The sequence below is a fragment of the Protopterus annectens genome, chromosome 1.part2 (genome assembly GCF_019279795.1).
Source record: "Protopterus annectens isolate FY-2018-M chromosome 1.part2, PAN1.0, whole genome shotgun sequence".
Taxonomy (NCBI): Eukaryota; Metazoa; Chordata; order Ceratodontiformes; family Protopteridae; genus Protopterus; species Protopterus annectens.
This window is the reverse complement of record NC_056727.1, coordinates 480,558,921-480,586,128: the sequence shown is the minus strand read 5'-3', so window position 1 is coordinate 480,586,128 and position 27,208 is coordinate 480,558,921. Positions and strand designations below refer to the sequence as shown.

Here is a 27,208-nt window from a genome sequence, read left to right as displayed (position 1 = left end):
TCTGCTATGCAAATAAATGAACATCAGTATATACAAAGAAATAGTGTAATACTTACAGTTGTATGACTATTATACAATCACTGCTCCAGCATGAATAAAAGAGCATCGGTCCCCAGTCTAAATGAATGCAAGTTTAAAATGCTTGGTAGCTGGCAAAGTCATACTCATACTGAATCTTTGGGTGGTATTCCTAGTCATTATGCAAACATGTTAAGGCAATTGGCATTATTCTCAAATAAGTGCAGCTCTCTTGTGATTACAGAGGCCATTTACGCTTATGCTTGATGGCCTCAAATAAACTTTTTCAAATGAAGGAATAATGAGATGGCAATGAGAAATCATGCAAAACTTCTTATGCTAATAAGCCCTCTTCCTGCCTGTTTGTGATTCATAGTCCTATTTTGACACGTTTCCACACCTTTTGCAAATAGGTCATTAAAATCGGAATTTCAACTTTTCTGTTTACTTTGCAATTGGCAAGGATGCTGTTTCTTACTGCTAGCAGTAGTGCTCACCAGCCAAGAAGGAGACAGATATGAGTAGAGACTTTTTCACCATAATTTTAGTAACTAGGAAATCCTTGATAGGTTTAGACAGGGGCGGCTCGTGGCATCGGGCTGCCGGACTGCAGCCCCCTCAGCTAGACAGCTGAGTACTTAGTTTATTTTTTTTTTTATGTAAAAAAAAAAAAAATTAAATCTGTTCTTTAACTTTAAATTTCGAGTCCGTGACTCGAAATTACGCGCATGCGCATTGCGCGCTTCTATCGCAACTCCGCAACAGCGTTTTTTTTTTTTTTTTTAAGTCTTGCTGCAATGTTTACATTGCAGCCCGGAGGAGCTTCTAAGGCATCATTGTGATGCCCAGAACCCCCCAGAAGTCTATGCGGTTGAGACACAAACCGCATAGACATGGAAGGGGCTCGGACTGCGACGTCCGCAGGCACGTCATGACATGCTTGCTGGGCAAATGCTGCTGATTGGTTGTCGCTCTCTTCCCGGGCTTTATGTCCTGGGAAAAGAGCGAGAATCAGTCAGTTGGTTTTCGGCGTTGGATCTAGTAGTGACCTTTTTTTTCCCTGCTGCTTAAACAGTACAAAAAAAACATTTTTTAAAATTTTTTGGCACAACAAGAAGAGAGAAGAAGAGCGCGAGGCAACAACAACTGTGGTGGACCTGGTGGATTTATTATTGCTGCTTCAGTGCTTCCCTGCTGCTTTTTTCATCAGGCTGTTCTGGAATCAACAGGTGAGTTATTTACTATTTATTTCATTACTTATTAATCCAATGCATTGTAAAATATATATTAGATATTTTAGTATTATTATAATTATTATTGTATCACCTCATTGCTATGTCAGACTGTTTTAGATAAATGTATAAAAGCTATGTTATGATTTTATTTATTATTTATACACAGATTGACAGCTATGGTGAGAACTGAATTCACTGAATATGTTTGGGGGCTGTATTCCCCATTACTGGCTTTGTCTATGTGATTTTTGCTTAGAGGTTGAGAACTATGGAACTGAATTCGCTAAATATGTTTGGGGGCTGTTTTCCGCCATTATTGGCTTTGTTTAGGTGTTTGTGCTAAGAGGTTGACAGCTGTGGTGAGAACCAAATTCACTAAATGGTAGCCATTTAAGTTTAAGTCTTCCTCACTTTCACAAAGCAGATGATTTGACATAGTGGTATATTGTACTGACTGTTTTGCACAGGGTCCTGGGTTCAATACTTCATCTATGTGATTTTTGCTTAGAGGTTGAGAACTATGGAACTGAATTCGCTAAATATGTTTGGGGGCTGTTTTCCCGCATTGTTGGCTTTGTTTAGGTGTTTGTGCTAAGAGGTTGACAGCTATGGTGAGAACCAAATTCACTAAATGGTAGCCATTTAAGTTTAAGTCTTCCTCACTTTCACAAAGCAGATGATTTGACATAGTGGTATATTGTACTGACTGTTTTGCACAGGGTCTTGGGTTCAATACTTCGTCTATGTGATTTTTGCTTAGAGGTTGAGAACTATGGAACTGAATTTGCTAAATATGTTTGGGGGCTGTTTTCCCCCATTATTGGCTTTGTTTAGGTGTTTGTGCTAAGAGGTTGATAGCTATGGTGAGAACCAAATTCACTAAATGGTAGCCATTTAAGTTTAAGTCTTCCTCACTTTCACAAAGCAGATGATTTGACATAGTGGTATATTGTACTGACTGTTTTGCACAGGGTCCTGGGTTCAATACTTGGCAATAAAATGTATGGTGGTAACACAGCATTTTATTCTAGCAATTTTCCAACATTATACAAGCAATGTTTAAAATGTGTGCCGTTTTTTTTTGGCTTTTCCCCCCCCCCCAATAAATTTTGGCTTTTTCCAGATTTCTTGTGCTGCATCTTTATTTCAGAAATGCATGCAGATTATTTTGTCAGCTGCTTAAGTTAGCAGTACTAATATTAAAAAGTGTCCCTTCTTTGACAGGCTCCCAGCTGTATTGTGTGGCAATTTTATATTTTTGCATCACATTTTTGGTCCATTTTTCATAAAATTGTGTTTTTTGGCAAATTAGTGGCAAATCATTAAAGACTGAAGTCTGAAAATAATGACAGACATTTCAGTTTCAGATTTTATACCCTTCAGAAAATTCATACTAATGCAAGACCTACTATTCTATTATCTTTCTAAGTTTATAAGAGCAATATCTAAAAATTGTCCCTATTTTTGGGCCTTTGTCCCACTTCTGTGTATGGCTTTGTCCAGATGTCTTGCTCTGAGGTTGAGAGGTATGACAAATGTGTCAGGGCCATCACAGTCAGACAGAGATATTTCAAATTGTGACATACTTATTGCAACCCACTCCTCCATGTAGTGACTCTGGATGTGTTCAAGCAAGGCAAGGAGCAGTTATACAGTGTAAATGTGCAGAGTATCCCCCTATCCAAGGTAGACACAAGTACTACAGTGGCTTTCCATCTGTCCTTGATTTTGCAGAATGTTCTGGTTTCTGTCATATTTTTATACTGTTGAGTTATGCTTATTATTCAGAAAGTGCCTGTTGCTCTGTGTTTAAGTAGCAATGCTTTAATGACCATCAGGTAAGCTTGTCTGAGATTGTAAGATGCAAGTAAGCTTTAATAAGCATACTGTTAAAGAACTGCCAACATTGAAAGCCTTTCTGTTGTTGCCATGCAGAAAATACTTACATAACTAGATAACGTATAAGCCTTGGGTATTGAAATACATATGACAGTATTTGTAATAAAGGACATGATTACAGTATTTTAAAAAGCTCATTACATTTGTTGGAGACTTGCAGTCATCTTTGCAGGCTTTAGCTGTAAACTAAACAGAATGCCAATCTATCTTATGTGTATCTATCTTATGTATCTTGAGCTTGTTTCTTGTTTGCCTTTCATTTTTTACTTTGATCATGTTTTCCCCATGAAACAAGAAGACAGTTGTTGTCAGGCAGCAGGTCTTCTTTAGATAAGAAACATTTTTACAAGTGGGGGTATCACAGAGATTGCTACTTTCAGCATGTTACTTGGTACTTTAATAAAGCTGAATATAAATTATAAGTAGAACTGCAGTGCAAGGAGAAGTGGTTTGAGTTGAGTGCTGCTTGTTTTTCTTATACTTGATTTTGACTGCCATTCCAGTAATGTATTTAAAAAGTAATTTATTTTTTCATGCCTCACACCCTTTTTGTTTCCATCTAGATATTATGTAAGCTATCATGCAGCCAATGCATTGAAATATTTTTTTTCTTCTACACTTCATTTTGTCTTGATTGGACTTTCATAATGATGGTTTGACACCCAGGGCAGCGTATTTAATTAAAGTTACAGTTTTTGTGGTTTTGAGCATAACTCCACCCCTTTCTAGTTGACCCCACCCTTTCAGCTGTCTCCTGCAGCCCCCCTTTGATTTGAAGTCACCAGCCGCCACTGGGTTTAGAGTAGGCAGGGATATTACAAGGGTCTTAGTGAGCACTTATGGCCCACAGATGGGAACTGAGGGGATGCATGGCCCTTATACACGTGGATGCTAAAGTATGTATAGCCCTCATTGTACTTGCACAGGGATCTTCCACAGACAGACTGGAGAAATGCTGGGTATTTCTTAGGCTTTTTCTGCATGTATACTTCACCAGGTGCTCAATATACTCTTGTCACACGAGGATCTAGATGTATTTCCTGTTGTCACCTCAAGGCTGAGTCTGAACTTTATAGTAGTTTAGGCTATCTTTATAGTTATGATTTCTAGTTTATTACTCTGTTTGTCTATGGAAACTTCTTTTGGAATTTATGTTCAAGCAATTATATATTTGTTGTATAATATCTTGTTTAATTGTTTCTCAATATTCTAATCACTGTATGCTGCATCAATTGTAAAACTCTGATTTTTACTCCTTTTATATGTTCTATGCTCCTTGTACAAAATAGCTATGTTTATATAACTTTTTTAATCATTTTTTTACTATGTATTTGGAGCTTTTTGACCTTGGCTTCCACTGAAAACAGTCACCTTGTGTCCCGTTGGACTAACCTGCTTAACAAATTTAAAATAAAATAAATAAATAAAATAAACTTCACCTCAAGGCTGAGACTGAACTATGTGAGTCTTTTATGGGGGATACATTTCTCTGAGGGGGATTTGCATTATAGATTGAAGCCATACTTCCATTAGGGCCCCATCAGTTTCATGAGGGGGACAAGTACCAGAACAGTAAGGGCTACCATTCCATCAACTGCAAAGTAGTGTGTGACGCATGAGGGTTTATCGCCACTGTGTCAGCCTAACATGATGACAGTGCCTACGATTCTCATATGCAACATCACTCTCCTACTTCTACCTGTATGGTAGGTAGCCATCTTGTTGGTAAGCTGAAATTGTAAATTGAAATTGTACATTTTATCACAGTTAATTATTATTAGTAAAATATATTGTGTAATACTAAACATTTCCTTTGTTTTGTGTCCACCCACCCTTTTTTTTTCCTTCTGTTTTTCAGGTGATGCAAGATGGGTCTATATTGAATAATAGAAAAGTGAATTCACACGTTATTTACATCGAAATTACCGTTCAGCGAAGTGTTAATAGTGAGACTGCAGTACAGTGAAGATTGGAAAATTTGCCCTTTCCTCACTGTTGTGCGATCTTGGAACTGGTATATATAATTAACACGGGGGGTGTGAGGGGTGCAGTCCCCCCAAAAGAACAAATTAGTTGAACGGTATTTTTCTATGTAAATACCGTTCAGTGAATTCACTTTTCAGTTATTCAATATAGACCCTGCAGGATATCCACTGGAACCATGGCTTATGACTCGTGTGATAAATCCAATTGGTGCTATGGACAATAATTTTAATACAGCACTGTCACACACTGATATTGTCTCAAAAGACTTTTTGGGATGTTAAAATCTTATTTCAGATGCCTGGATGAGTCTGAAGGTCACCTTCAGTATGACCCAGCTATTGCACACAGGATGTTTACTACATGTTACTTTCTGCACAACATGATCATGCACCAAAATGGTAGTGAAGTGATCAAAATGTCACTGCAGCTGCCAGTGTAGGTCAAATTATGATTGATGATGGCCAGATAGAAGCAGTAGTAAGGGACTTCATGAGGCTGGCTTGTGCAATTTATAGGGCTGCACATGTTAAAAGGTGATGTCTAGTCCAGAACTATGGATCCTGATATTCAGGTTAGTGTTTCCTTTCTTATAAAATACAGTATAAAGGATGGATGCAGTGATATATGTGGACTAAGCTATGTGGTGCATGGCTGACTGTCACTGTTCATCATACATTCCCTCTTATATTTACATATCTTTTTTGTACATTACTGGTATAGTGGAACTGCTCATTTCTGTTCCTGTGAAGAATTAATTGATTACATTACAACTCAGATACTGGAGTGCGCTACTCTATGTTGAGTAATAAGGTGTGGAGAGCACTTACAATGCACTATTTAATGCCATTATGTGCAAAAATGAAGGGTTCACCTGCTAATAGTAAATGTTATGGGCTACATGTAATCATTTCATGTAATTAGTTATTTATTTTTGCAAATATGTTACAGAGGTTAAACTAACCTTCCTAAACAGATGTCTGTCGATGCTACAGATGTGGGTAATAGTGTCCACACCACCTCAGATTATGCCCATCCATGCCATCCTCAAATGTTTTGTAGTCATCCTCCTAATGGAGATGAGGTACTTCTCATCAGGGTTAAACAAAGAAGTGTTTGATGCCCCTGCCCCCAGTACCATTATGGATAATTGAATTCTGCCTTGCAAAATAGAGAGAATGGTACCTGACTCTGAATGGAAAAAGGTTGACATCTGACAAGAGATGTGTGAGTGCTTGTAATCCCTGACAGTGATCACCTACTCTGGGCAGCAATGTTGGCTCAGGTAAAATTACCTCAGAGCACATGCCTGACTAGCTGGCTGAGTGGGTAGATCAAGTGAGGTGAGAAGGCCAGAATTCTACAAGAAGTATTTTAACATTTTATTGTTAATTTTATTTTTAGATCTTACCTCAAATAGTTTACAAAAATGCTAGATAAATATTGCATAAATGTAGCCAAATACAAGAAGAAAGTACTTATTTCACAAGAGAAGTTCAGATCCCTGGATCTAGTGTCTCTGGTACTGTTTGTTTTGCTCGTGCAACAGATCCATCAAGACTGGGTAAAATGCTGGGCTTGTCTGGGATATGAACTTGATACCGCTCACACCCAGACTGAGAATCATACCTGTAAGCAGACAAGCCATACTTGGATATGTGACCCAACTATGAGTGTCATTCTACCACGTAGCCAGACATTGTCCTACTAAACCATTTTCTTCACCATTTCCATTTATCATCAGCTTCTGAGTTGTGGAGACTGATGTTATCCCAGCAGACACTCTGTCCTCTGGCAGGATACAGAACCTGCATCTTCCCGTTCAGTTGCATACCATTTTGTAATAGCTACACTGCGGACATTTAAAATTTCCACTTTTTAGGTGTTAATATGTTATGCAGTAGTTTGATGACACTGCTTAGGTTCATAGGTTCATAAGTGTGTACTAGGCTAATGGCCCTGCAGCCTTTACAAGCCTAGCCCATAGGATTACCCTGGCATCATGCCACCCGTTAAACATTTCCTGAACTAAATGATGCCATGTCCTATGAATGTCTGAATCTGTAGAGTTCTGACATCGGCAAGACTGCTAGTAGGACAATGGGCACTTTTCATAAGCAGGATTAAAGTCAGTTACTGCAGACCCCCCCCCACCTTTGGGACTACAATACAGTTTACATGCAAATTAGAGCAAAAAAAGTCTCCCAATTACAATGTACTGATTAAAAAAACATGGTTCTCAATTTATGGTCAGCTATAAAAGGTATCATTCTTATAAGCAGTCTCATGTAAACACAAGGTTAAAACTAATACAATTAAAAATGTAAAACCTAATTGCACTTAGGCAAGCATGATTTGGAAATGGCTTTCATTATAACAGTTAAAAAGTATGTCCTTAAATTTAAAATAAAAGCAGTGATTTTCAGTAATATTTTCTCTCTGACTTGCTGCAAAACACTTCTTGTACTTTTCAAAAGAGGATGCTGTTAGCAAGCTCTGCTGCATTTTTTGGAATTCCAGCCTGAATCTCAGACTCAATACCACAATGATCCTTCCCACAGAGGATTTTGAAGTAGTCATTATCACCCCAGTTTGTATTCCATGAGTTAGCAGCCAGCCAGTAAGAAGTGTTGTTTTCTATGCCCCAGCCCAAGATCTTAATAGCATGACCCCCGACTGCTTCTCCAGTGTGATGCTGGTACACACCTGATTTATACAGCAGGAAGTCCTCATACACAGTGAAGGCCCCCTCCATGGGTCCATTCTTATAAATTTCTTCCATTATGCTTTCAGGAGAGGAAGGGACACTATAGGCAGATTCACGTAAATCTTATCCTTTTCATATGAAGGAGTATAACCAGCATCACACTTTTTCACACAGGGTGGTGTGACACCTCCTTCTCCAGAACATGGTAGCCGGGAGCCATTCTTGTGATGTTCACAGGGAGGAATAGTATATGGCCTGCAACCTATGCCAGAACCATACAGCCCCCAGACACCAAGCCACTTTCAGTCCAGTACTGCCACGCTCCCGATGGATAGCCACCATTGCATCCCATTCCACACTCAAAGCTGCAGCATGAAAGCAGGTCTTCAGCAGATACCTCCACATTTTGCTTTCCCCCAGAGTGGATGCAGACACGGTCAGACAAGGACTCTACAGCACCAAATGCCCAACATGAGCCACAAGATCCTTGATCACGGATCTCTCGGACTGTTGGAAAATTGGGCCACTGAGTTCATGAATCAAAGTTATCAGGAAGCTTCACTTTTCCAGAATAGGAAGTCTTTAAAGGCAATTTTGGACCATGCAGAATTGTACCACACAGACACTTCAAATAACTCTGATCCACATTGTAAAAGTTTTGTCCAGCCTTCCATGTAGTATTTAATTTGTTAATGTGGTTCATTATATCCTGTGACCAGGTGGAGGAAGATGACAAGCTTCGAAAGTTGGCAAAACCCAGGAGGAGACAAACTGTAACTAATGAATGCCACATGATGGATGCTGGCACAACTTAAATGCAAAATGAAAACCGCAGCTGATCATCACGACCTTGTCTGTATTCCTCCCAAACCTTAATTGCTGCTGACAGACTAATTATTTCATGGTACAAACCTTCCAAATTTAGGTGACACTGGAATGCAGAGTAGTAGTGACCAATTATTTTGCAAGCATGATTTTACTCAACTACTAGGTCACAGGTACAGTAGTCACACAATCTAGCTCAGAATGCCTCAGTTACTATAGAGGAATGATTTTTGCATTACCTCTCATGTGCTAGTGAGGGACAGTGGCCATACAGTCATCCACATGGATCCTAGTAAAATATGATCATTTGCAAAGTATTCTGAAGTAGTCACTCAGTCTGTGTCACCACTGCCCATGTACAGGGTTTTACACTTTTGTTGTCAGCTGTCATGTCAGTCTTCACACACAGTTCACAATTTTTATGAATTATATAATTTCCTACATTGTGACTAATACTGTATAATGACTATTACAATTCTCATGAAATTTTACCCTACACAGTAAGGAAAGTCATAGTATTTGAGTTTTTAGGAGATTTACTATAAACGTGGTCTCGTTATTCTTAGCTAAGTGTTGAAGTTCATTAATCACTTGAATCTTCACGTGAAACAAAACTTCTGTGGCAAAGACAATACCACAGTAGGTGTGAAGGCAGGTAAAAATGTCTCCATTCATCTCAGTGAGAGACAGAAGAGCTGAAAATGTCCCCATCCACATTAACAAGGTGGTGAAGACAGATATTCATTCCTCAGGTCTGACAGATTCCCATTCTATCAATACTTCACAATTAAGGGATTGTAATTTCAATTTACAAACAGTGGCACAGAAGCCATTATTGGTGGGATACGGCTCTGTAGGAGGTATAACATGCTTTGCACTTCCTGCAGGAGCTTTGGCTCAGCTCAGAACACACAGTCAGAGTGAAAAGCTGGAGGAGAGTTTCTTACAATCTTTTCTCTTGTAAAAGGAGAGAAAGACCTGTTGACCCAAACCTTGTTAAATGGATATTGGCTAGATTGCTAATTTTTTTGATGGAGTTACTCTGAAATTGTCATCTTTGTAGAGAAAGACTACTACCAGAAGACTGTGTGAACCATAAATTGTTTATTTAAAAAGTTTCCCATTTTAACTTTGATGTGGGTGTGTGGGTGGTTGCTTACTCTTGGATGGGATCATCCACCATTTTTGATGTATGTGTATTTCATTTCTGTTTGTTTTAACGGAATACATCATGGTTGGTCCATTTGTTTCATGATGGGATGGATTTAGCTGACTATTTGCTTATACATGTATGTATGCATTTGTAGTCCCTCCCTCCTTCCCCCTTCCTCGAGGATTGAGAGGAGTTTTTTAATGGTTTCACTGCCTAACTTGTTTTGTTCTTGGTTGCTTCCCAAGCAAACCATGACAATTTACTGTATATCCAGGTTTAATAATAATGGATTATCTTCTATGATTATGTCTAGTGTGAGCTATCTCAAATGAGATCTGGGTAGCTGACGCTGGGCATTCTGGGATTAGGGGTAGCCTCGAGCCAGTAAAGAGCTCTCGGGCTATAGAAAGTGGCAGAGTCAGAGCTGAACCCATCCAGCAAGAATGAAGGTGAGATTGGACAACTTAACATCACTTGGTTTGCATGATACAGACAACTTGCAGTCACAGACAATCAGCCTATGCAGTGGACGACTGAGGTGTTGATTGATTTCTTGTGTTTGGTAGAGCTCCACAAAACAAATGCACAATTCGCTGTTATCCATAGATAACTGGGGAAGTAAATGCAGTCTAAGCATGCATGGCAATGCCAGAGAGATTATAGTTTTGTTACCATGTCTTTTGTTACATCATCTCACATAAAGTTCCCTGATGTTGTTGGCTTTTTTTTTTCATTACCTTAAACATTTCCAACTGCAGGCAATATAGAGATAGCAAACTCCTGTTACACTTCAAAAAAGTGCTGGAAAGGATGACTGATAGACAAATAAACAGAAAGCAGGATAGGAGATGAGCAGTCTGGATTCAGATCAGGAAGCAGCATAGTCAATCCAATGTTGGCAGCGAGACAGATAGTGGAGAAGAAGCAAAAGTTGAGGAGGGAGTCCAAATGAGCATTCTCAGACTTGGAGAAAGTGCATGACAAACCTGATTTGGGCAGTCCTGAAATGTTCTGAAGTCCCAGAAACAGTGATAGAAATAGTGCAGACTATGTACAAGGACTCAATGGCACAAGTACTAACAGTATTCAGACTTGCAGAGGAGTTCCCGATGGGGTTGGGGTGTGCATCAGGGCTTGGCTCTGAGCTCCCTGTTTATACTGGTGATGGACTACATTAGCATACTAGTTTGATGGGATAGGTCAACAAAGCTGATGTACACAGGTGATGGGGCATTACAAGCAGACTGTGAACAAGAACTTCAGCAAATGCTTGGAAGTCACAGAGAATGAAATGGAGTACAGACAAGACAGTTGTCATAGCAGCAAATGCAGAAATCAGAAGAAGCAGAAAACTGAGACTGAAAAGAATACAGTAGAACTGGATAACAGTTTCAAGTACATAATGGGGTGATTGAGGACAAGTCAAAATGTGGAGGTCAACGCTAGAATCAGACCGGGCTGCAGCCAAATGGCACAGAGTGTGAGGGGGTAGAGTGTAGCAGAATAATGTCAAAGAAGCTGAAATGTAAACTCACATTATGACCAACACTTCCATATGGTACAGAAACCTGGGCAGTGAAGGCTGAGCAGTTGAGGAAGGTGGAAGTAATGGAGATGAAGTTACTTAGATGACTGTTGGATGTACGCTGTGGGACACATGAATAAAATGATGACATCACTGCAGAAGCCAAACTAGCTTCAATTGCAAAGAAGGTCAAAGCAAACAGATTACAGTGTTTCAGACACATGTTCAGGAAAACAGAAGTTAATTTGGTGGTGAGGTTTTGAGAGAAACAGGGAAGAAGAAATGAGGATGTCCTGCAAAGAGAGGGATGGATTATGTGAGAGAAGACCTGCAATACTCAGGTATGACTGTCAAAGAACGATAGTTCACATAACACTCCGACCCCATGAAGAAAAATTGGAGAAGAGGGCTAATGATGATGTGCATTATTACCAGTTTGTGGTGAAGATATTTGGAATGTAGGGAGGTACTGTGTGTTTGAGGTAACAGAACAGGTTATGGAGATGGAAGTGCTGCTTTGGCTCATACCTCATTCCAGGGATCACTGACTTTCCTTGGCACCCCCTGACAGATATTTGCTTTGTTTGCTTCCAGCAAATGTGTTATCTACTAACTTAAGACCCCACCTTTGCATCTCCCTTAGACTGCTGAAATGTTCCAGAGGCCATTATACCTAGACTCAGACAAAAAAGAAGTTATGGACTCACCATAGCGTTCCATGTTTGTAGTCCATCTCGCCCTTCATTCTTACATATGGGATCGGAGCCGAGACTCGGCCTATTTACAAGCTGGCAGACTTCTAGATGGCTCGTAGCTAGGTAGGTATCCCATGGTGCACCAGTACAATCCCCAGATCTTGTTTGCTGCTAATTAGGAAAAATAATAACAAACATACAGAAAGAAGCCAATACTAAAAGGTGTCCAGATAATAATAACAATATTTTTCTGTCTCCAGGTACTTCCAGGATGGGGGTAGGAGGGTGGGTTTGTAAGAATGAAGGGTGAGATGGAATACAAACATGGACCGTTATGGTGAGTACATAACTTCTTTATGTTCTGTAGTCCTATCTCGTCTTCATTCTTACATATGGGACAGCGTTCCTAGCACCTTATTCTTGGGTGGCTCAAGGAAAAATACTCCTGAGTACCGTGGAACCAAAGGATGCTCTACCCCTGGAGGTTAAATCCAATTTGTAATGAGTAATAAATGTGTGAGGGTTAGCCCAAGTTGCTGCTGCACAAATATTATCAAGTGGGACCCTGGCTTGAAAGGCTGCAGACGTAGACTGAGATCTCGTAGAATGAGCCTTGATTTTGAAAGGTAAAGATCTACCCTCAGAGGTGCAAACGTAAGCTATACAGCTAGAAATCCAATTTGAGAGTGTCACTTTGGAAACTGGTAAAGCTGAGCTGGATTCGGAGAAGGAAATAAATAATTGATCTGATTTCCTGAATTCCTTAGTCCGGTACAAATAAAAACGTAATTGTCTATGGACATCCAAATGATGAAATCTGTATTCTGCTGCGTTGGAATGATTTGGGAAGAACACCGGAAGTTCTATGGATTGATTCAAGGTGCCATGGGAACAGACCTTGGGGACAAAAGAAGGATTAGTATGAAGAGATACTCTGTCTTTGTGAAAAATCAGGTAAGGGGGTTTTACAGACAAAGCTTGTAACTCTGACACCAGTCTGGCCGATGTGATAGCCACCAAAAACAAAGTCTTCCAAGACAGGAATTTCAAAGGAGATGAATGAGAAGGCTCAAAAGGCAGAGACATCAAATTGGATAACACAAAATTTAAATCCCATGAAGCAAAAGGTTCTTGAAATGGGGGTCTTAACAAGGTGGCACCTTTAAGGAAGGTTTTGCACAGCGTATGTGACATCAGATTAGAATCTTGTATGCCTAGATGAAAATTTGAAATCGCTGCCAATTGAACCCTGATAGTGGCAGCCGCAGATCTCTGGTGGAAAACTCAGACAGGAATTCCAAAACCACTGGAATGGAGGCGGTATAAGGGTCAACATTCTTTTTCTCCGCCCAGATAGAGAATCTCCTCCATTTACTGGACTATAGTCTCCTAGTGGAGGGTGTTTATGAGAGGATGTAAGGATATGAGTCACGGAGGGTAAGAAGTTGTGAAGACTAACTAGGGATGGAGCCAAGCTGCCAAATTGAGTGTGTGTAAGAAGGGATGAAGTGAGCCTGAGATGTGAGTCAAGAGATCTGGAACTGGGTCCAGAATCCAAGGATCATCTAGGAGAAGAGGCCTGAGAAAGAGGAACCAAACTTGACAAGGCCAGTAAGGAGCAATGAGGATCAGTTTGCTTCTCAGCCGTTTTGCTTTCTGAATAACCTTGGGTATGAGAGGAAATGGAGGAAAAGCATAAAGGAGATCCAGGGGCCAATTGTGAACAAGTGCGTCTCTCGGTGACTCCCCCGGAATGGGGATGAGGGAGAAGTAGCTGTTGCATTTGGCATTAATTGGGCTGGCATCAGGATTGTCCGGCTGAGCTTGTAAGCTATCACGTTGGTTGTCCCTGGAATGTGCGTTGCCACTAGAAAACGTTGGGAAGATATCGCCCATTTCCAAACTCGAATGGCCTCTCGACAGAGTGGGTATGATCTGGCTCTGCCCTGTTTGTTGATATACCATACTACCGACATGTTGTCTGATTGTATTGCAACAGTCTCCAGAGGAAGAAGGTCGTGAAGTGCTTGCAACGCCAGGAGCACCGCCCTCATCTCTAGAACGTTGATATGCAGGTGAGCCTCATGATCTTGCCATGTGCCTTGGACAGTCCTGCCTAGATAATGCCCCCCCACCCTATCTGTGCGGCATTCATGGTCACAGTGGCAACGGGTTGGCAAGGAACAAATGAAGTGCCCGTGGTTAACCGATTGGGCAGAGTCCACCAAATGAGGTCCTTCTTGCAAGAGTCTGTCAGCAGTATGTGATGAGATAATGGCAGGTGCTGAAAGGACCATTGGGACAACAGCAGTTACTGAAGAACCCTCATGTGTAGTCTGGCTAGTGTCACTAGTAATATGGTGGAAGCCATGGTCCCTACAACCTGCAGAATAGTCTTGGCTTTGACCCTTCATAGGGGAGAGGACATTGAATTTGAAAAACCAAATTCTGTGCCCATTCTACAGGAAGATGAGCCAATATGTCTACTGTGTCTATCTCTGCGCCTATAAAAATCACAGTTTGAGAGGGCAATAAGGCAGTTTTTCCCAATTTATAGAAATTCCCAACTGGGCACAAAGCTGAATGGTAGCGTCCCTGGTCTAAAGAAGAAGATGCCTGGTGAGGGCGGTCAAGAGCCAGTCATCCAGATACGGAAACACCTGGAATACTCAATGTCTCAGGTGAGCTGTCACTACTGCCATACACTTAGTGAATACCCTGGGGGCTGTGGTGAGACCAAAGGGCAGAGCACGAAACTGGTAATGACTGGCTCCTAGCCAGAAGCGTAGATGACTCCTTGATGCCCTGTCCATTTTTATGTGGTAGTAGTCATCTTGGAGATCTATTGAGCACATCCAATTGTCTTTCCCTAATAACGGGAGTATAGACTGCAGTGTCACCATCCAGAACTTGTCCTTCTTTACTGATTCGTTCAATCTGCTGAGGTCCAAGATGGGCCTCCAGTCCCATGTACGTTTTGGCACTAAAAAAATCTGGAGTAAGTTCCGGATCCTATTTGCTGGGACGGTTTGGATGACTCTTTTTGCCAGCAACTCATTGACCTCCACAGTTGCCTGATCCCTGTGATTGTCTGGAACATCCAGGATCCTCTTGGAAACAAAATGTGGAAGAGAAAAAGGTATGACATAACCTCTGGTAATAATTCTTTGTACCCATTTGTCTTGAGTGATACTTAGTCAGGACAAAGAAATGCGACCCCGACCGCCCCAGCGAACTGCAGTTGGGCTCCACATCAGGAGTGCTGGTAAGGCCGGAACCAAAAGGAATCACGGCCTCCCTGGTTCTGCGGTCTGCTCCTGCCTCTACGGTGACATCTAACATTCCCTCCTCTTCCTCTGCCTCTGAAGGAGGAGTCACCCTGTGCATCCTGGAAAAACATCTGGGACTTTTTGAACCACATTTTACTGCCCCTCTGACCTTTAGGGTATGGTCTAGACTGGACAGTAAAACGTACTCCCACGGCAGAGAGTGTTTTTCCTTTTTGCTCGCATCGGGTGAGATTGTCCTTTACCTTGGGTCCAAACAATGAGGAACCATCAAAGGGGGCATTGGTAAAGGTAGACTTGAACGGTTCTGCAAAATTACACAAACGCACCCAGGAATGACTCCTTAGGGAAATTCCAGAACCCACTGCTCTACTCAGTCCATCGGCTGCATACGAGATAAGCCTCATGGACAAGTTGACAATAGATTTCAAGGTGGACAACTGGGCAGACACCTTGTCAGGGACTCCCTCAGTACATGTACCTTGCAGAGAATCTCCTAACTCCTTAAGGAGATCTCTCTGAAGCCTCGTGAAGTGTGTAAGGTAGTTCAGCGATCTAAGAGTAAATGCCGCTGAAGAGAAGATACACTTCCCGTATCTGTCCATTGTTCGAGACTCCTTATCTGATTGATGAACAGAAGAAGTAGTTTCTGCTAGCTCCTTCTTAGTGGCCGCCACCACCACCATGGCATCTACGGGAACACCTTTAGACAAACATTCCTTTTCTCGGGGTGCAGAAAGAAACTTATTTGGTCTCCTGGGGACTGGCTCCACAGCATCAGGAGTATCCCACACCTTCCGACTAACTAACTCCATCAGTTCGTCGAAGGGTTAAGACACCCAAGAGGCTGAAGGTTGAGACACAAAAGCCTTCAGGTACACTGACTCCTCATCAGAAGGGGTGACAGTGGGCCAGCCGCACCTCTGCTTAAGGATTTCCAGGATGTCTATGAAGGCGACATCATCAGAGGATGACATGGGGGACCCTTCTGACTCCTCGAGGTCAGTGTCCAAAGTAAGAGACTCATCCTGGGAGTCTACATGCTTCTTCTTACATGTTCTCTTCCATGGGTGCTCCTCGGAAGGATATTCTGGGGAGGTCTCGGAAGAGTGGGGGCCACCTGCCGGTGGCTCCTGAGGCTGCGGGTCTCTGCTGTCTAGGGAGGGAGTAGGAACTGAGACTGAAGTAGGTACCTTAGGAGGGAGAGTGTCGGTACCCCTGGTAGGAGCTGATGACCGGGACAGCATGCTCATCATCTCAAATGCTGACTTCTCCAGCTCCGAAGACCTCCTCGGCTCCGAGGAGACTGAGGATGCCATCGGTTCCAGAGCCATCGTCTCCGAGAAAGAAGAAGAATCCGAGCTCACCCTCGCCGACGTGCCAAGAGGGAGGCTCGGAACAGAAGAGGTATGGTTCCAGGCGTCCCCGTCGGGGCCAACCGGGGAGCTTCGGCTCCTAGACACCACAGACGGCACTGAGAGTGTCGGAGCGGAACTCTGCTCAAAACAACCATAAGGGAAGCTGGAACCGAGAGTTCCACCAGCAGTACCAAACACTCCGCCTACGAAAGACCAGCGAGGCTTGGAGGAGGAATCATCGAAGGGGGAGTGGACTCAAGTGGCCCCGGAACTGACTAGGTCAGAGCCAACAACAATTTCGGTAATGCAGATGACTTCAAGAGTCTCAGCACTACCCTCTCCACATCTTCTTCCGATAAACTCCTGGAAGACCTGGAGGACAGAGAAGGAGAACAGGATCTCTGCAATATTGGTGACTTCAATGTAGGGGAGACTGGTAAAGGTTCCATAGACCGGCTCCGTTGAATACTCTCAGTGGTCAGCTCCAAGATACTTGGAGCCGACCCTGTAATCACAGTAGTACAACTCTCAATCAGCTCTGAGCTCTGTGGGGTCGATGAGACAGTAAATTTGACTGGCTTGGAATTTTTAAGAGGTTTCTCCGAGGCACCAACCGGTGCTGGGGAGGGCCTCTTAGAGGACTTAGACTTTTCCTTTTTGGATCCCTGAGATCTAGCAGAGGAGGAAGAGCTAGCTAGATCTTCCTCAAAAGAAGGTTTTAGGAGACCTTTTAGAGTGAGCTTATTTTTTCTTTCTTGCAACAACCTAGCACTAAAAGAGTGGCAAAATAAGCAAGTTTCCTGTAAGTGAATGGCCCCAAGATAGTAAACGCAGTTACTGTGGCCATCCATTATGGACATTTTCTGTGAACATTTTATAAATTTTTTAAAGCCAGATGGCTTATGGTCCTTGCTTTCCTTAGACATCCTCACAGAAGATGAACTCACATGCACACACAGAAGAAGAAAGGAGGACTAGGTTCTCTAACTTAAACAGGCCTAGCCCTACAGGAATGGTAAAGAGACACTGCGAGGACTAGGTCCACTAACTTAAACGGGCCTAGCCTGGGCAGGAAGAAAGAAGAGAAAACTAGGTCCTCTAACTAAAACAGACCTAGTACAGAAACAATTAGAGAGAGAGAGACTTGTACACACCCAAACAGGAATAAAGTTTAAATTGTTGAAAATATTAACAAGGTGAGCAGAACCTCGTTCTGTTTGCAACACTAATAACAAGAAATATTAGCAAGCGGAAGAACCGCAAAAAGTTATGACTTAACTATCTAACAACACCAACAGCCTAACTGATCGCAAAAGGTGCCTAAGATTACTAATACCTAATATGAAACAAATATATTGCAAAAAAAAACTGGCACACAGGATACTCAGTATTATAAGGCCAAGGGCCAACTGTACTAGAAGAAATTGCACACAAATGGCGCACTAGTAAACACTAAGTATACTAACAGTAAAAAGAACACTAACTATAACTATACAATGCTCTTTAAAGGTAAACCAGAAGAATTATCCAAAAATTTTGAACAAATTGAAAGACTTAGCCAGAGCCAAGAAGAAGCACATCCGAACTCGTCGACGCGGCAACAAGATCTGGGGATTGTACTGATGCACCATGGGACACCTGCCTAGCCACGAGCCAACTAGAAGTCTTCCAGCTTGTAAATAGGCAGAGTCGGAGCCGAGGATTGGCTCCGATCCCATATGTAAGAATGAAGGTGAGATAGGATTACAGAACATATTTTGTTAGCGAGTGTAAAAGAAAAAAATACAAAGTGTGTGCGTGTGTCTATGTACAAATGTGAAGAGTGAAAGGGATTGAGCATTGTCAGCAGCAGTTAAGAGGTTTGTATACCTCTCGACCTCTTAGCTAAAGGGATCTTTGAGGGAAATGTTTCATTTGACATCAGCGAAGTGCTTGAGCAGACAAAGAAAAACTACTGAAAGTGTCTTTGAGAGAAATATTTAATTTGGCATCAGTTAAATGCTTGTACATACATGCAGAAACTACTGAAGGGATCATTGGGTGGGAATGTTCTATTAGGTGTCAGATAAGTGCTTGGGCATACATGGAAAAACTAGTGAAAGGATCACTGGGGAAAAAGTGTGATTTATTGTGAATGAAGTACTTATGCAGATATGGACAAGCTACTGAGAGGGTCATGGGGACATGTTTCTTTAGGTGTCATTAAAAGTGTTTGTACAAACTTGGACATACTGAAATGATCATTGGAGGAAATGTTTTATTTGGTGCCAGTGAATGACTTCAGTGATAATGGACCAACTACAGAAGGGTTCATTTGAGGAAATTTTTCATTCTGTCATCACCAAAGTCTTTGTGCGGACATTTTGGGGAAATGTTTCATTTTGTTTCAGTGATATGCTTGTGCAGACACACAACTTACTGAAGGGATTGTTTTGGGGAAATGTTCCATTTGGTGTCAGTGAAGTTCTTATGCAGGCATAATCAAACTACTGAAGGGATCGTTGGGTGAAATGTTTCATTTGGTGTCAGTGCAGTGCTTTTGCAGTCATGGACAAACTATGAAATGGATTGCTGGGGGAAATATTTCATTTAATGTTCGTGAAGTGCTTGGGACTACATGGACAAACTACTGAATGTGTATTTGGAAGAAGTGGTTCATTTGATCTTACTAAAAGTGCTTGTCCCGGAATCACTGGGGGAAGTATCCCATTTGATGATTGTTGACTGCTTATGGAGACACGGACAAACTTCTCAAGAGATCATTGGAGAAATGTTTAATCTGGTGTCAGTGAAGTGCTTGTGCAGGCAGGGACAAACTGCTAAATAGATCACTGGAGGAAATGTTTCATTTGGTACCAGTGAAGTGCTAAAGCCTGCTTTAAATCAGTTATCGAGTATGCTATACTTACGTCCCTAGTTCAGTTCTAAACCGCAGCGCTTTATCTGAATCTGTACAATCTGCCTGTGAGTTTTGCTACTCCATTTCCTAACACATCTAATGACATAATATTTTACTGTGGTGCTTTTCTCCCCTGGCCTTCGCTGAAAAGGGGAAGTAGCTCAGTCAGACTATCCCAGTCAACAAATGTCAAATAAATAATGTGCAGTGAAATTACACTTACACTAGATCTTACTGTAATTTGAGTGCATGTGCCCAGCAGTTCATTGCAACCCTGTTCAGGATAAGTTTCAAATCTACTATGCCTCTGCAATGAGGCTAAGTGGGTAGTTGAGGAAATAAGGAATGATTTTTGGCAGTGTGGCATGATCGACCACCTCTCAGTACATGAAGCATCACTACTGGCTTACAGTATACTTTTTTTAACATGCAACATGACTTGATAGAGCCATAGGAAAAAGAAAACTTTCCCAAATTAAAATAAATAGCTTTTGGTAAACTGTAGGTCATGGTCAGTAAGGTACTAGAGGGACATTTGTTTCCTAGTCTCACACTGCATTCATTATCTAAGCCTCTTTTCCATTTCATGAATAAGTACTAGGTGAGCAGTTATAGGAGGAGATGAGATAGCAATGGTGATGTATAACCAATCTGCAGGCAAGTCCCCAGGAATAGATGGTATTCCTGTGGAAGTTTGGAAGTTAGATGGGAAAAAAACTGATAAAGATATGGACAGTTTTAACAGTATTTTAAGAGGAGGAGAAGTACTAACATCCTGGAAGAAAGTGGTGGTAGCTGTAATACCTAAAGAGGGTAAAGATCCATCAAAGCCAGGTTCATACAGGCCTATTTTAATACTAAACCATGATTATAAAGTGTTTTTGTCGATAATGGCTAAAAGAATGTCAAAAGTGATGCCAAAAATTGATAGATGTGGATCAATATGGTTTTGTGAAGGGGAGGCAAACTTTTGACAACATTAACAGAACACTGATGATCCAGAGGGAAGCAGAATGTAAGAAAATACCACTGTTGTTGGTCTTGACTCACAGAAAGCATTTGACAGAGTAGGCTGGGACTTTAGGAGCAGAACAATGGAAGCATTTTCATTCCCTGATAAAATTATCAGGTTGACTGGGAAGATATATGAGGGATTGGAGGTGAAAAATGAAGTAGGCGGGAGGTCCTTTCTGATACTCACTGTTGGAGCAGAGGAACCAGACAGGGGTGCCCTCTCTTCCCTTTATTATTTGCATTATATTTAGAACCATTGGGAAAGAAACTAAGGGACTCAGAAATGCAAGGATATAATTGGTAAGGTAAGTCAAGAAACAATGAATTTTGATCACGACAAAATGAAAGGCAGAGCTGTATAACAGAATGGTGAGAACGCTGCCGAGAGTCAGAGTGTAGCATCCGAAATGAACAGCAGACATGCAATGCAATGCATGGCATGAAAGCAACATTCATGGGAATTTCACTGAAACTGTTGAAAAGCAAGTAGAGGAGTCAGTCGAGAGCATGTACTGAAGAAAATATTACATTTAGCTTTCATTATTTTACTGCAGTGATATGAAAGAGAGGTACGTAATACAGCACAAATAAAGTGGCAGTTCTGTCATTTTGCTGTATAATTTCTGCCAGTACAGAAAGTTGGATCACAGTCTGTAGGACTAATAACTAAATTAATGAAACAACAGGCTACAGGTATACTTGGAAATGCAGAACTCAGTACAAAGAAATAAAAGGTCAAGTGAAAGTAACAGAAAAAAATACAATACTTCTTTGGAGAACGGTACTACCAGACACATTATAAAACGCTTTCATTCTCATTTTGAATGAGAAATATCTGCACAGATTGTAACAATACATAGAGCAAAAGAAACAGACAATGAACAAATCCAGTAATTTAGCAAGATGTAATGCCTGTATTAGAAAAGGCATTCAATGTAGATTCCAGAGTAGGCACTAAATAACATGAAATGCAAGGAATAGAGAACTCCATGTATTAATATTTGTGAGTTGAATCACACATGCTTTCTACAGAAGTAGCAACAGGTAATATAATACATGAAGTATTATTGTTTGGCAAAGATAAAAGCCACTTGCTAAACTAATTACCATCTCGAAGAAGACTGAATAACTGTTTAACAATCCTTTCCACAGAAACCAGAAGCCAGGAGAAGGCAGGTCATTAAAAACATTTAGAAGATACCTTTCTTTGAAAATAACAAGCCACAAGCTAAAATAATGAATGGCTCAACCTAAAAGTTGTTGTGAGTAGATCAGGAAAAAAAGAAGGACTGTGATTAAAAGGCTGAAACTTCCTGTAGGTAACTCTCCCCCTACACTACACAGACAAGTCTCGAGCATGCTCAGAATTACACACTGCTCAAGGTAAACATTGCAGAATGCAAACAAAGAAATGCTGGGATTGTCCTTTAAAGACTGTATCTGGTGTCTAGTGTTGCCCTCCTCACAATTTTATGTGTTGAAAAACCTACTGTTCTACTAACTTTTAAGTGACTCTGAGTAAAATTTAAACATCCCTTTTGTCTACTGTTCCCCCAATTCATCTATTTTGCTGCAAAACATATTAATCTATTAACTTTTGAAGTGAATTAGGACAATATTTATTTTATTTTACATTTGTTGACCGGGCTAGTCCAGCTGGATATATGTCCATTTTCAGTGGAGGCCCAGGGAGAAAAGCTCCAATGGTTATAACAAGTTTAGAGAATACAAAAATAAATAACAAATATTTAAAAGTCCATGGAGTCTAGTGTCTCTCCACCCCAATACTGCAGGATTTGTTCATTAGCCTAGGAAAGTTTAGTGGTATCGCAGCCACTCCCCATCTACAAGCCACTGCAGGCACACAGACATGGTCACACAAACATGGTCTCTCTCTCTCACACACACACACACACACACACACACACACACACACACACACACACACACACACACACACACACACACACACAGTCTCACACATCCCCACTTCACTGCAGACATTTACCTGTCCTTACCTTTTACATGGTCTCCCCCACTAACTATAATGGAGAACTGCAACTTTCCAGTCATGTTCATTAACATGTCCAGCTGTATAAGTAGTGCCTTACCACAGGCATTTCTGGGGCAGGAGCACATGATTAATTAGCATAGATTGCTCCCCTGGAATGCCATGTAACATGGCCATGGAGACAGCTCACTCTGATAATCCTACAGACAACGTAGGATCACATTGGTGGATCAATCCCTGAATCAGAAAGAGCCACCACCAGCAGTAACAGCTCACCTTGGTGTGTACCACTGGTAGTGGCCCTTTCAGAATCCTGGCCTTTGTTGTAAACAGTATGTGGGTCTTTGATGGGTGTACAATCTTCTGTTTTAAGACTGATTGAATAGACTGTGATTAAAGGGTTCCTATTACATTATCGAAAGACAACGTAATCGAATGGCCAAAACATCAAAATGGCCGCATTTCGAAGTTTGAATTGTGGGATCGCAGTACAGTGAAGATTGGGATATTTGTTCTTTCCTCACTGTAGTGCAATCTCAGAATTGGAATATATATTTAGTGGGGGGTGGGGGAGGCGCAGCCCCCCACAATAAAAGTTTCGAAATGCAGCCGTTTCGATGTTTCGTTCGTTCGATTACGTTATCTTTCGATAACGTAATATGAATCCATGATTAAAGACTCTGTTGTTCGCTATACATATAAATACATATATACATATATAAAAACTGTAATATGTATGGTAAATTCTTGATCCAAAGAGACTAACCAACCTTGGAGAAAAGTATTGAAAAAAAATTGAGAAATTAAGTTTTGATGAATGGCTAGGTTAGAAAATAAGCCAAAGCAAAGTATTTCTCTAACAACTTTCAAAATATTTCAGTAAATTTAACAATTAAATAGCTTACATAGGCAATGCTAACCTAAATATTGCCTTCGTACAGTTGGGAACTAGAGCTCAAGACAGTTATGATGCCTGCTACTGAAATGGAAGTTTTAGTTCTTAACTTGCACAATTATGCATTCAATCAACTTTTAAACAAGCAATCTTTTCCATTTCCCCTGCATGACAGTTTTGCAAAGGGCACTAAAGTAAACCTGAGTGTTATAACAATACACTTGTACATATATATATATATTTTTTTCAACTGGAAACTTTGCCACTCACATACCCACATAGGGGGAAACACTCCTGCATCATTCTTCGTTATAAAAAACTGTGACGTCATTGTGCCTTGAGAAAATGGATGCAAGGATGTCAATTGACAACTCTCACAAATCTCTGTGACATACCAGGATTTGAGGGGCTGTTCTTCAAGCAACCAAATCGGTCTTGCTGCAAAATATACTACTTGTGACTGTCTTATTCTGGAACCTTACAGATAAATTAGTTTTACTGACTGTGCCACAGAAAACTATAACTATATGAAAAAAAAACTTCCCACCTGAAACATCTTGTTGGTTTTCTTGTAAACTGGATCATGAACAACTGACAAATTTTTATTACTTGTCAGAAGTATAAATGATACTATGAAAGGCAGTAAGTAATTAAAACACACACACACACACACACACACACACACACACACACACACACACACACACACACACACACACACACACCCCCACAAAAACACACACACCTATTGTTCAATATTACATATCACCAATAAATCTTAGATAGTGAAAAGGTCATAAGTATTTCACAGAAAAGCCATTTCCACAGATGCAAATGATTACATAAATCTCTTCTAAAATGCAATTCTATTACTAGAACTCTAAATTATATAAAAAATCTAATTGTGCACTTTTACTCCCACTCCTACTCAATGTACACATTTTAAATATCATATACCTTCATCTAAGAGCTTATCTAGCATTTATTTGAAGACACTTAAAAAGCACAGTCAAAGAAATAGAGCGCTTTTAATGTCACCTTCAAAAACAGATTTGCATGCAGCCTAAGAGCTCATGTTACAGCTATTAACCTGTCTTTTTAACATTTTTTCCAGTTTTCAGATGAAAACACTTGCCGATCAAAAGATGATGCTGTCGTTAAAACTGACCTGCAACCTTTGCCAGATATAATGTATATATTTTTTCAACCACTTAAAACACTAGGCAGTGAAATACATGCTTTGATAACAACCCCAATGCACCACTCCGCAGTATAACACAACCAACATCACTAATAAAGCTAATAGTAATATTTGCAGTTTCAGAATAGCTCTGACGATACACAGAGACATAATATAGTTTTAAAATATTGGTTTAGGTAAAGATAATAACTCATCATTCCTAAGCAGTATAGTTGTCTAGTTAGGAGATTCTTTTGAATAACCGTCATAACTTTCTCTTATCTGAAAACTATGCTAAGACAAATTCACTATCTCCATGTAAAAGAATCAAGAGACAATGAAGTAAATAAAATCCCCAAAATGAGCTGTCAGTCCCACATCTAAAATTTCTGACATAACCAAGGTCATAAACCTACTTCTAAACTATGCACAACAAACTGTTAGGCATTCTGGTCATCAATTGGCAGTCAATTATCATGATAAACCACACCACTATGTTGTTGCATGACATTTTATTTCATACATTTATCCTCCTTCTGACAACTTCTATTGTCTGGTTTCCAAGTCCCCTGCTGGGAGCAGCTGTACATTCTAATCTATAGTTCACAAGGATGTCACTGGAGACTTAAGATGAGAAGATAACAGCTGCATATCAATAAGCTCACTAAGGTATGTAAATGTTTGCACTGTTTTTTTTTTATTCAGAGACTGAAAATGCCAACCATTTTTATTACAGAACACTGTATTTTCTATGCCATAATCCCATCATTATTTGCACTTATTAAAGAGCACAGGTTGTACCTTCTACATCATATTCACTACTTCAGTTGAATTTTTAAAATCACTTCTAATAATGATAATTTGTTTTCTTTTTACCTTTGGAGGAACATGCCAAACTCCCTACTTTAGTTGTATGCTTAAACAATAACTCACCATCTAACAATGATTTTGATTTTTTTACCTTTGTGGGGAACTTTCTTGAGTTGATGAAGAACTGATTTCCGAAGGAATATTTTCTTTCTTGCCAGCTGCTGCACTAATGTTGCATTTCTCTGTACCTGTTAAAAAGTTGGGTAGATGGAATTGAAAACAAAACAATAATGCAACAGTTCATGAAACAAAGCTTTTAACTAATAAAAAAGAAAACATGAAGTGCATAACAATAAACTGAAATGCTGCTTGGTACTAATTAAGATCACTCTATAACATTGCTAGGTGTTGTTTAAGATCACTTCAAATCCTCATTCAGACTAAATCCACAACATGACTTTTAAGATCAAACTCACCTTCAGCATTTAGACTAAGTGTAAGCCCACTTCAAGCATAATGATAAAGTTCACTTGGATATTTGTGCTGAGCAGATTTCCACAGTGCATTTACACCATAAACATACTCTCAGCACTGGCATTAGGTATGCTTACTTATTAACCTTCTGGAGCAAGTTTACAGGTCTACTAATACTGACAAAGCCATGAAATACGAATAATGTTATAAGCTTGAATAATATCAAAAAATAAGGGTTGCATTACTGGGTGTCTGTCTGGAAGTGCATTGCAGGTACAATGTGCCCTGAGAGAAAATTGATTTGGTGCCTTCTCTTTGCAAGATTTAAAAAGTTAAACCCTATACCAAATAAATTCAGGAACAGGTTCAGCAGTACTGTAGCAGTTAAAGAAGACACATGAATGCAAGGGTAATTATCAAAGCAGCATCATAGTAAAGAGAAAGCACCAAACAGTGTGCTAGCAGTACAGCTCCCTGCTACTGACCACATAGCACAACAGAAACCGTTGGATGGCTTCACCAGTATAGAGCTAAATACACTGCTGCCCCCCCCCACACACACACACACACCAAAAAAACATAAATAAAAAAAATCACTGAAGAAATTGTACAAAAAACTGAGAAAATAAAAACAAGGTTTACGGAATACATCAAAGTGTAGAAGGTTTCAGGAGATGGACCACTCACTGTCAAATCATTCCAATGTCATCCAGCTTCTGAATAAAGAATTGGTTGAGGCAAGACGAGAATAGTGTCTCTTGTGGCTAAATGCAAAGAAATGGAATAAAGGCTAAATGAAGAAGACTGTGCTAGATGTAAACATACAAGATTTGCAGGCATACCTGTGCTCATTGAAGAGTGTAACTGTAAAAATGTTACTTTGGGCTTGCTATGCCAATGAAGTGAGATCCTGCCTGAGAATAACAAACAACAAATAGCCAACAAATTTATATGCACCATGAGGATGAGGAGTGGATAAGAGTCCTAGATCAGCGCTGGTATGTTTTAATGTTCTACTGTTTATTGATGTTATGCCTTTAATCTTTTTTTTCAAAACAGGTTTATTGTTTTAACATATAAGAGAAATATCATAACAATTTTATACAATTAATTAAAAATAGGTATTATTATAATATTCAACAAAACAACTAAAGTATTTACAAAGACATCCACTACAATCAGATCAATTAATTAAACTAAAATACCATGCTATTGAAATTAAAATTTTTTTAACAAATTT

The 27,208-nt window shown here is 40.2% G+C and overlaps 1 protein-coding gene and 1 pseudogene across 3 annotated transcripts in view; both read right to left on the bottom strand.

Moving 5' to 3' along the window:
- The window catches only part of KIZ (kizuna centrosomal protein), a 1,514,946-nt gene that overhangs the window by 370,946 nt on the left and 1,116,792 nt on the right, over nt 1-27,208 (bottom strand). For all 3 annotated transcript variants that reach the window (XM_044057131.1, XM_044057139.1, XM_044057146.1), the window contains one exon: nt 25,646-25,742. In XM_044057131.1, the coding sequence (XP_043913066.1) occupies nt 25,646-25,742 (97 nt within the window). The remainder of the gene's footprint in view (nt 1-25,645; nt 25,743-27,208) is intronic.
- On the bottom strand, nt 7,580-8,642 carry LOC122789721 (annotated as a pseudogene).